Source organism: Bombina bombina, chromosome 6 (genome assembly GCF_027579735.1).
Source record: "Bombina bombina isolate aBomBom1 chromosome 6, aBomBom1.pri, whole genome shotgun sequence".
NCBI lineage: Eukaryota > Metazoa > Chordata > Amphibia > Anura > Bombinatoridae > Bombina > Bombina bombina.
Genome location: NC_069504.1, coordinates 701105214 through 701117295, shown reverse-complemented (window position 1 = coordinate 701117295; position 12082 = coordinate 701105214). Strand labels below are relative to the sequence as shown.

Here is a 12082-nt window from a genome sequence, read left to right as displayed (position 1 = left end):
GTTTCCCCCAACTGAAGTTACTTCATCTCAACAGTCCTATGTGGAAACAGCAATCGATTTTAGTTACTGTCTCCTAAAATCATCTTCCTCTCACAAACAGAAATCTTCATCTTTTTCTGTTTCAGAGTAAATAGTACATACCAGCACTATTTTAAAATAACAAACTCTTGATAGTAGAATAAAAAAACTACAACTAAACACCACATACTCTTAACCATCTCCGTGGAGATGTTGCCTGTGCAACGGCAAAGAGAATGACTGGGGTGGGCGGAGCCTAGGAGGGACTATATGGCCAGCTTTGCTGGGACTCTTTGCCATTTCCTGTTGGGGAAGAGATATTCCCACAAGTAAGGATGACGCCGTGGACCGGACACACCAATGTTGGAGAAATGCCAACTATGTATCTACACTATAAGCTCAGTTGAACTTTTTATGTAACTGTGCATACTAAAGCTTTGAATGCCATTTAACCACTGCTACAGCATAATTGCTAGATGTCTGCTTATTAATCCTTGCATGCTTATTCTCTTTAGGCATCACTACATGTCATATGTGCATATTTAGGTAGTTTTGTTTACTCAACAACTTAGATCCCAGTTTATACCTGCCCAGTATTTATCTCCGTAATTGGGGGATCTGTGTGCAGCAGGGTGTAGTTGGTCTAGTAAATTCCCTACCTTGACTATATTACTGTGCCTGTATTTGAATACTGTATGATAAGCTCCACAAAAAAAGAGTGCTGGATTCCCTGTGTTTTTGTAACAAGATTTCATTCTTGTCTATCTTCTCTTTATTTGTTTCATGATATATATATATATATATATATATATATATATATATATATATACACACACTTTTTTTTGCTAATTTGACAGTAATTTCTTAATTCTGTGAATAAATAGCTAGTTGAAACTGTCATCCACTGAAAGCTTTTTATGCCAAAAATGAAAAAACAAACAAACAAAAAAAAACCCAAAGGCTCTATTTCTGTTTAAATTAAGTGATAAAAAAATGCTAAATAAACAATCGCCAATATTTTGGGCAAGTTTTTTTCTGAAATTCCCTCTAGCAAATGAGGTTAACAATAATATAGCACAATAACTCATCTACTTTACAATTTCAGAGTTGACACAAACTCATTTATCCATTCAGGCCACAAAGACCTATTTTTACTTTTCTTCCAAGATGCATAATTGTAAATTATCCGTTATGCGCTAAAGTGTACAAACACGGGTACATGGGTCTAATGGTAGAACAAAAGTGCATAGATAGAGACTCACACAGCTTGCTCATCCAATTCATCTCCAATTCGACCAGACACGTCTTTCAGGACACGTATACTGCCAGACACTAGTTCCAATTCTGCATCCTGTTCATCTATAATAAGCTGCAGAGAAAATATATAAGTAATTCATACTGGGATGGATTTGTGGACACAAAAGCACTATTATGAAGATGTCCCCTCTACCAGAAAGCATCTTGTAACATACTCATTGTAAAATGCATTATAACACAGACAACCTGTTGGATACAAGGAACACTGAAAGGGTATTCCACCACATTGTTGCAGCCAGAGAATCACCTGATATAATGTTGCAACTGTAATCTTGGGGTCTCTCTTAGATCTACAGGGTTAACATGATTTTGCCCGCTTCCACATCCTGGGTATTGTGAAATATGGCTAAAATTTTGGCAACTTTTAAATGACCAGTAAAAACAGTAGATTTGCATTATCAGCAAATGCATGATAGTGATACCAAGACAATGCAATAGCACTTAGTCTGAACTTCAAACAAGCAGTAAATTATGTCTAGTTCCACTCCCTCTGCGTCATGTGATAGCCATCAGCCAATCGCAAATGCATATACGTATATTCTGTGAATTCTTGCACATGCTCAGAAGGAGCTGGTGACTCAAAAAGTGTAAATATAAAACGACTGTGCACATTTTGTTAATGAAAGGAAAATGGAAAGTTGTTTAAAATTGCATGCTCTATCTGAATCATGACAGTTTACATTTGACTTGAGTGTCCTTCTCAGTTGCTGTTGGGATGACATTTGACAACAAGAACAAACTGAAAGCAGACATATTACAATAACTTTTATAGAAGACTAATTCATTTGGTCTACATTTCTCTTTGTCTGTGTCTGTCAAGGTGTAACTGACCTTGTCCCTTGGTTGATATCCTAAAACAGATTCTATTTATAATTTTATGATGTATAATCCAGAGACATAAGTACATTTGCAACAAACAAAAATTACACAAATTGGTATAAAATGCTCATATATACTAAAACTGTTAGTGGGTCAACGTTTTTAACTGAAATTCCAGGTCTTCATGATAAAGCAGGAAAACATCAGCAGAAATAGAACTCTTTTGACCGTATGGATATGCATTTTAAAGTACCACAGGATTTTGTAATCTATAATTGTTCTGGAAGTGTAGTACACTTATACACTATCACTTCACAGTGTCGACAGGGCATGGGAATTGCTAGGTATTACTTGTCAAGACACACATAAGCACATGATAATACATAAGTGCATAAACACCTGTTGCTGTGCTTGCTGGTCCTCCAAATAGCGAGAGTTTCCAGACATAATCTCTTCATCAAGACGGGTGAAACGATCCGTAGGAGTCTGGGATGAAACCCCTAATAAGCCCTGCAAGGAGGCCAAAAATAGGGAAGGTTAACTTCAGACAGACTAGATGAGAAGTGGAGTTGGGGGTTTAAAAATGGGAAAACTGTATAAAGGTGCTGGGTGAAAAAAATACAAACACGAGAAACGGTTTAGAGTTGAAATAAGTAGAAAAGGATAACTTAGTAGAGAGGGGATGGAGGAGGAGTTAAAGTCAGAAGTGCAGTGAGTGGTGGTATAAGTCTGAGAAATGGTAAGTGTAGAAGACAAAACATATTAAGAGTGACGGCACATGAAGCAAATCTTAAAGGAACATGAAACCCCAAAACTTTTTTTCAGGGTTCAGACAGTTACTTCTACTATAACATTTGCTTCATTTTCATGGTATTCTTTGTAGAAGAGATACCTAGGTAGTATGCACAAGTCTGGAACACTACATGGCAGAAAAGACTGCTGCTATATAGTGCTCTTACAAATGTATAACATTCTTAAAAATATTCTTGCAAAATTGCTGTCATAGTGCTCCAGGTACTGAGCCTAATTACCTACTTTTCAACAAAGGATACAAAAAGGACAAAGTAAATTTGATAATATAAATAAATTGAAAAGTTTTTTTTGTTTTTTAATTTTACACTAATTATCTCAATTAGGGATGTGCATGACTGATGCGGAAGAAGGCAGCCGGTCACGGCCTTCGACTCTTTTCGGAGCCGGATTTCTTTTTGTAAAAGTAAAACACACTAAGATCTGTGCAAATCCAGATCATAGTGTGGTGCACTTTCACAAGAATAAATCCTGCTCTGAAAAGAGACAAATGCCACAAGCAGCTCCCTTCTTCTGTATTCAGCAGTTAACGAAACTACCGAATGCACATCCCTAATCTGAAACATGAAGAAAAAAAAAAAGGGTTTCATGTTCCTTTAAATATGAACTGTACATTATCTTATCCCTTTGATAAAGTAAACTATAGGGAAACAAAACCCAATACCAGTGGAACTACATTCAGGCAATCATCTCATTCTTTATATTTTTATGTCTGGAAATATCTCTACTTTTGCTGCCCTTGGAAGAAAAATGCTGTGTATCAAAAATGTTTATAAAAAGTATCCAGTAAGGCCATTAGGAAAAGAAAAGGCCACACATAGCTAACATACTCTGCCTATTTAGACTCATGGAGGTCCACTTTATATGTTAAAAAACATAATTTATGCTTACCTGATAAATTTATTTCTCTTGTAGTGTATCCAGTCCACGGATCATCCATTACTTATGGGATATTCTCCTTCCCAACAGGAAGTTGCAAGAGGATCACTCACAGCAGAGCTGCTATATAGCTCCTCCCCTAACTGTCATATCCAGTCATTCGACCGAAAACAAACAGAGAAAGGAGAAACCATAGGGTGCAGTGGTGACTGTAGTTTAATTAACATTTAGACCTGCCTTAAAAGGACAGGGCGGGCCGTGGACTGGATACACTACAAGAGAAATACATTTATCAGGTAAGCATAAATTATGTTTTCTCTTGTTAAGTGTATCCAGTCCACGGATCATCCATTACTTATGGGATACCAATACCAAAGCTAAAGTACACGGATGATGGGAGGGACAAGGCAGGATTAAGCGGAAGGAACCACTGCCTGAAGAACCTTTCTCCCAAAAACAGCCTCCGAAGAAGCAAAAGTATCAAATTTGTAAAATTTGGAAAAAGTGTGAAGCGAAGACCAAGTCGCGGCCTTGCAAATCTGTTCAACAGAGGCCTCATTTTTAAAGGCCCAGGTGGAAGCCACAGCTCTAGTAGAATGAGCTGTAATCCTTTCAGGGGGCTGCTGTCCAGCAGTCTCATAGGCTAGGCGTATTATGCTCCGAAGCCAAAAGGAAAGAGAGGTTGCCGAAGCTTTTTGACCTCTCCTCTGTCCAGAGTAAACGACAAACAGGGTAGATGTTTGACGAAAATCTTTAGTAGCTTGTAAGTAAAACTTCAAGGCACGGACTACGTCCAGATTATGTAAAAGACGTTCCTTCTTTGAAGAAGGATTAGGACACAATGATGGAACAACAATCTTTTGATTGATATTCTTGTTAGAAACCACCTTAGGTAAAAACCCAGGTTTGGTACGCAGGACTACCTTATCTGCATGAAAAATCAGATAAGGAGAATCACATTGTAAGGCAGATAGCTCAGAGACTCTCCGAGCCGAGGAAATAGCCATCAAAAACAGAACTTTCCAAGATAAAAGTTTAATATCAATGGAATGAAGGGGTTCCAACGGAACTCCTTGAAGAACTTTAAGAACCAAGTTTAAGCTCCACGGGGGAGCAACAGGTTTAAACACAAGCTTAATTCTAACCAAAGCCTGGCAAAATGCCTGGACGTCTGGAACCTCTGCCAGACGCTTGTGCAAAAGAATAGACAGAGCAGAAATCTGTCCCTTTAAGGAACTAGCTGATAATCCTTTGTCCAAGCCCTCTTGGAGAAAAGACAATATTCTAGGAATCCTAACCTTACTCCATGAGTAATTCTTGGATTCACACCAATAAAGATATTTACTCCATATCTTGTGGTAGATTTTCCTGGTAACAGGCTTTCGTGCCTGTATTAAAGTATCAATGACTGACTCGGAGAAGCCATGCTTTGATAGAATCAAGCGTTCAATCTCCATGCAGTCAGTCTCAGAGAAATTAGATTTGGATGATTGAAAGGACCTTGTATCAGAAGGTCCTGTCTTAGAGGCAGAGTCCATGGTGGAAAGGATGACATGTCCACTAGGTCTGCATACCAAGTCCTGCGTGGCCACGCAGGTGCTATCAGAATCACTGATGCTCTCTCTTGTTTGATTTTGGCAATCAGTCGAGGGAGCAGAGGAAACGGTGGAAACACATAAGCCAGGTTGAAGAACCAAGGCGCTGCTAGAGCATCTATCAGCGTCGCTTCTGGGTCCCTGGACCTGGATCCGTAACAAGGAAGCTTGGCGTTCTGGCGAGACGCCATGAGATCCAACTCTGGTTTGCCCCAACGATGAATCAACTGAGCAAACACCTCTGGATGGAGTTCCCACTCCCCCGGATGGAATGTCTGACGACTTAGAAAATCCGCCTCCCAGTTCTCCACGCCTGGGATATGGATTGCTGACAGGTGGCAAGAGTGGTACTCTGCCCAGCGAATTATTTTTGAGACTTCTAACATCGCTAGGGAACTCCTGGTTCCCCCTTGATGGTTGATGTAAGCCACAGTCGTGATGTTGTCCGACTGAAATCTGATGAACCTCAGAGTTGCTAACTGAGGCCAAGACAGAAGAGCATTGAATATCGCTCTTAACTCCAGAATATTTATTGGAAGGAGTTTCTCCTCCTGAGTCCACAATCCCTGTGCCTTCAGGGAATTCCAGACTGCACCCCAACCTAGAAGGCTTGCATCTGTTGTCCAATCTGGCCTGCGAAAGGTCATACCCTTGGACAGGTGTACCCGAGACAACCACCAGAGAAGAGAATCTCTGGTCTCTTGATCCAGATTTAGCAGAGGGGACAAATCTGTGTAATCCCCATTCCACTGACTCAGCATGCATAATTGCAGCGGTCTGAGATGAAGGCGCGCAAATGGCACTATGTCCATTGCCGCTACCATTAAGCCGATTACCTCCATACACTGAGCTACCGAAGGGCACGGAATGGAGTGAAGAACACGGAAAGCATTTAGAAGTTTTGATAACCTGGACTCCGTCAGGTAAATTTTCATTTCTACAGAATCTATAAGAGTCCCTAAGAAGGAGACTCTTGTGAGTGGGGATAGAGAACTCTTTTCCTCGTTCACTTTCCACCCGTGCGATCTCAGAAATGCCAGAACTATCTCTGTATGAGACTTGGCAACTTGAAAGCTTGACGCCTGTATCAGGATGTCTTCTAGATACGGAGCCACCGCTATGCCTCGCGGTCTTAGAACCGCCAGAAGTGAGCCCAGAAACTTTGTAAAGATTCTCGGGGCTGTAGCCAACCCGAAGGGAAGAGCTACAAATTGGTAATGCCTGTCTAGAAAGGCAAACCTTAGAAACCGATGATGATCTTTGTGAATCAGTATGTGAAGGTAGGCATCCTTTAAGTCCACTGTGGTCATGTACTGACCTTCTTGGATCATGGGTAAGATGGTCCGAATAGTTTCCATTTTGAAAGATGGAACCCTGAGGAATTTGTTTAAGATCTTTAGATCCAAAATTGGTCTGAAGGTTCCCTCTTTTTTGGGAACCACAAACAGATTTGAATAAAAACCCTGTCCTTGTTCCGTCCGCGGAACTGGATGGATCACTCCCATAACTAGGAGGTCTTGCACACAGCGTAGGAATGCCTCTTTCTTTATCTGATTTGCAAATAGCCTTGAAAGATGAAATCTCCCTTGTGGTGGGGAAGCTTTGAAGTCCAGAAGATATCCCTGAGATATGATCTCCAACGCCCAGGGATCCTGAACATCTCTTGCCCACGCCTGGGCGAAGAGAGAAAGTCTGCCCCCTACTACATCCGTCACCGGATAGGGGGCCGTTCCTTCATGCTGTCTTAGAGGCAGCAGCAGGCTTTCTGGCCTGCTTGCCTTTGTTCCAGGACTGGTTAGGTTTCCAGGCCTGCTTAGATTGAGCAAAAGTTCCCTCTTGTTTTGAAGCGGAGGAAGTTGATGCTGCACCTGCCTTGAAATTTCGAAAGGCACGAAAATTAGACTGTTTGGTCTTTGCTTTGGCCCTGTCCTGAGGAAGGGTGTGACCCTTACCTCCAGTAATGTCAGCAATAATTTCCTTCAAACCAGGCCCGAATAAGGTTTGCCCCTTGAAAAAAATGTTGAGTAATTTAGACTTCGAAGTCACGTCAGCTGACCAGGATTTAAGCCATAGCGCCCTACGCGCTTGGATGGCGAATCCGGAATTCTTAGCCGTTAGTTTAGTCAAATGAACAATGGCATCAGAAACAAATGAGTTAGCTAGCTTAAGTGTTCTAAGCTTGTCAATAATTTCAGTCAATGGAGCTGTATGGATGGCCTCTTCCAGGGCCTCAAACCAGAATGCCGCCGCGGCCGTGACAGGCGCAATGCATGCAAGGGGCTGTAAAATAAAACCTTGTTGAATAAACATTTTCTTAAGGTAACCCTCCAATTTTTTATCCATTGGATCTGAAAAAGCACAACTGTCCTCAACCGGGATAGTAGTACGCTTTGCTAAAGTAGAAACTGCTCCCTCCACCTTAGGGACCGTCTGTCATAAGTCCCGTGTAGTGGCGTCTATTGGAAACATTTTTCTAAATATAGGAGGTGGGGAAAAAGGCACACCCGGTCTATCCCACTCCTTGCTAATAATTTCTGTAAGCCTTTTAGGTATAGGAAAAACATCAGTACACACCGGTACCGCATAGTATTTATCCAGCCTACACAATTTCTCTGGTACTGCAACTGTGTTACAGTCATTCAGAGCAGCTAATACCTCCCCAAGCAACACACGGAGGTTCTCAAGCTTAAATTTAAAATTAGAAATCTCTGAATCAGGTTTCCCCTAATCAGAGATGTCACCCACAGACTGAAGCTCTCCGTCCTCATGATCTGCATATTGTGACGCAGTATCAGACATGGCCCTTACAGCATCTGCGCGCTCTGTATTTCTCCTAACCCCAGAGCAATCGCTCTTGCCTCTTAATTCAGGCAACCTGGATAATACCTCTGACAGGGTATTATTCATGATTGCAGCCATGTCCTGCAAGGTAATCGCTATGGGCGTCCCTGATGTAATTGGCGCCATATTAGCGTGCATCCCCTGAGCGGGAGGCGAAGGGTCTGACACGTGGGGAGAGTTAGTCGGCATAACTTCCCCCTCGTCAGAATCTTCTGGTGATATTTCTTTTATAGTTAAAGACTGATCTTTACTGTTTAAGGTGAAATCAATACATTTAGTACACATTCTCCTATGGGGCTCCACCATGGCTTTCAAACATAATGAACAAGTAGTTTCCTCTGTGTCAGACATGTTTAAACAGACTAGCAATGAGACTAGCAAGCTTGGAAAACACTTTAAACAAGTTTACAAGCAATATAAAAAACGTTACTGCACCTTTAAGAAACACAAATTTTGTCAAAATTTGAAATAACAGTGAAAAAAGGCAGTTACACTAACAAAATTTTTACAGTGTATGTAACAAGATAGCAGAGCATTGCACCCACTTGCAAATGGATGATTAACCCCTTAATACCCAAAACGGAATAATAAAAGACAAAAACGTTTTTTTTTTTTTTTTTAAACAGTCACAACAACTGCCACAGCTCTACTGTGGCTTTTTACCTCCCTCAAAAACGACTTTGAAGCCTTTTGAGCCCTCCAGAGATGTCCTGGATCATAAAGAAAGAAGCTGGATGTCTGTGTCTGTAATTTTTGCTGTGCAAAAAAAACCCGGCAAAATAGGCCCCTCCCACTCATATTACAACAGTGGAAAGCCTAAGGAAACTGTTTCTAGGCAAAATTCAAGCCAGCCATGTGGAAAAAAACTAGGCCCCAATAAGTTTTATCACCAAATACATATAAAAACGATTAAACATGCCAGCAAACGTTTTATATTACATTTTTATAAGAGAATGCATCTCTATTAATAAGCCTGATACCAGTAGCTCTCACTGCATTTAAGGCTTTACTTACATTAGTTCGGTATCAGCAGCATTTTCTAGCAAATTCCATCCCTAGAAAAATATTAACTGCACATACCTTATTGCAGGAAAACCTGCACGCCATTCCCTCTCTGAAGTTACCTCACTCCTCAGAATATGTGAGAACAGCCATGGATCTTAGTTACTTCTGCTAAGATCATAGAAAACGCAGGCAGATTCTTCTTCTAAATACTGCCTGAGATAAACAGTACACTCCGGCACCATTTAAAAATAACAAACTTTTGATTGAAGAATAAACTAAGTATAAAACACCACACTCCTCTTACGACCTCCATCTTGGTTGAGGCTTGCAAGAGAATGACTGGATATGACAGTTAGGGGAGGAGCTATATAGCAGCTCTGCTGTGGGTGATCCTCTTGCAACTTCCTGTTGGGAAGGAGAATATCCCATGAGTAATGGATGATCCGTGGACTGGATACACTTAACAAGAGAAATCAACTTTAATTCAGCCTGGTTAAAGAAATAGTGACAAATAAAAATTAACTGACAACAATGTGTTTATATGAACTCACCGGCCACTTTATTAGGTACACCTGTTCAATTACTTGGTAACACAAATTGCTAATCAACCAATCACATGGCAGCAACTCAATGCAGTGACTTTAAACATGGCATGGTTGTTGGTGCCAGACAGGCAGGTCAAAGTATTTCAAAATCTTATCTAATGGGATTTTCACGCACAACCATCTCTAGGGTTTACAGAGAATGGTCTGAAAAAGAGAAAATATCCAGTGAGCGGCAGTTGTGTGGACGACAATGCCTTGTTGATGTCAGAGAAGAATGGGCAGACTGGTTTGAGATGATAGAAAGGCAACAGTACCTCAAATAAACACTCATTACAACCAAGGTATGCAGAATACCATCTCTGAATGCACAACAAATCCAACCTTGAAGCAGGTGGGTTACAGCAGCAGAAGACCACACTGGGTGCCACTCCTGTCAGCTAAGAACAGGAAACTTAGGCTACAATTCGCACAGGTTCATCAAAATTGGACAATAGAATATTGGAAAAACGTTGCCTGGTCTGATGAGTCTCTATTTCAGCAGCAACATTTAGATGGTAGGGTCAGAATTTGGCGTAAACAGCATGAAAGCATGGATCCATCCTGACACCAAGAGAATGAAGCAAATTTGATAACAAAAGTAAAGTTATTTAAAATTGTAAGCTTTATCTGAATAATCAAAGAAAAAAATATGGGTTTCATTTTATCTATATGTCCCTTTAACTTCCTGTGTAACAACAATATACATAATACCCAGTAAATATCTGTAATAATTACTGGGTTGGGGATCATCTAAATAAATTAAGTGTGAGTTTCCCAAACTGATATGGTTCAAAATTACATAATTTATACGCACACACACATATTTATACATATGACTTCTATTTAAATCACATAACATAAATATGCTTGGTGGACTATACTCACAAATTTAAACTAATAGGAACATTTTAAATTATTAGTGGCATGACAATTATGAATATTCAATTTTATCATTTTTAATAAAAAGCCAGAGCTCTCTTACAAAAATAATTTGCTAATTTTCTTAAACTGAGTTGGACAGTAAAAAAAATAAATGATGGGAATAAAGGCATCCTCATCCTTGAAATGGTAGTTTCACAAAGTTAACATTACCTTTTAGTCCGTAAATCTGACCTGTTTTAATAACAAAAAAATCTGAATTTAAAAGAATGACTTTAAAGATCAACATTGGGTATTTTCTCAGACCTATTTATACGTGAATAATTAGTGACTGTATATAAGAATATAAAAATGAAAGGCTTTATAAAATCTGGTCACAAAAGTTTTATAATCTTTACAAATCATTACAAAGAATAACTAATACTCTAAAACGTGTTTTGTAACCTGTCTGTTCTACAACATCTAAAAGGGACATAAAAGTAAAAAAATGTGTTAGGGCATATTAAATTAAGCACCTGAGCCGAAATGCTTAAAAAACAAAATTTATGCTTACCTGATAAATTTCTTTCTTTTGCGATGTACCGAGTCCACGGATTCATCCTAACTTGTGGGATATTGTCCTTCCTGACAGGAAGTAGCAAAGAGAGCACCACAGCAGAGCTGTCTATATAGCTCCCCCCTTAACTCCACCCCCCAGTCATTCGACCGAAGGCCAAGGAAGAAAAGGAGAAACTATAAGGTGCAGAGGTGACTGAAGTTTACATTAAAAAAATACTATCTGTCTTGAATACACAGGGCGGGCCGTGGACTCGGTACATCGTAAAAGAAAGAAATTTATCAGGTGAGCATAAATTTTGTTTTCTTTTGCATGATGTACCGAGTCCACGGATTCATCCTAACTTGTGGGATACCAATACCAAAGCTTTAGGACACGGATGAAGGGAGGGACAAGACAGGAACCTAAACGGAAGGCACTACTGCTGGCAAAACCTTTCTCCCAAAAATAGCCTCAGAAGAAGCAAAAGTATCAAATTTGTAAAATATTGAAAAAGTATGAAGCGAAGACCAAGTCGCAGCCTTACAAATCTGTTCAACAGAAGCATAATTTTTAAAAGCCAATGTGGAAGCTACCGCTCTAGTAGAATGAGCTGTAATCCTTTCAGGAGGCTGCTGTCCAGCAGTCTCATAAGCCAAACGGATTATGCTTTTCAGCCAAAAGGAAAGAGAAGTCGCCGTAGCCTTTTGACCCCTACACTTTCCAGAATAGACAACAAACAAAGAAGATGTTTGACGAAAATCTTTGGTTGCCTGCAAATAAAATTTCAAAGCCCGAAC

General features: G+C 40.0%; 1 protein-coding gene across 1 annotated transcript in view; it reads right to left on the bottom strand.

Annotated features, from left to right (window-relative positions):
* STX10 (syntaxin 10) overlaps window positions 1-12082 on the bottom strand; it is a 60066-nt gene that overhangs the window by 25741 nt on the left and 22243 nt on the right. The window contains exons 5-6 of the mRNA XM_053717825.1: window positions 2554-2664; window positions 1281-1387 (exon numbers count right to left, since the gene is read on the bottom strand). Of these exons, the coding sequence (XP_053573800.1) occupies window positions 1281-1387; window positions 2554-2664 (218 nt within the window). The remainder of the gene's footprint in view (window positions 1-1280; window positions 1388-2553; window positions 2665-12082) is intronic.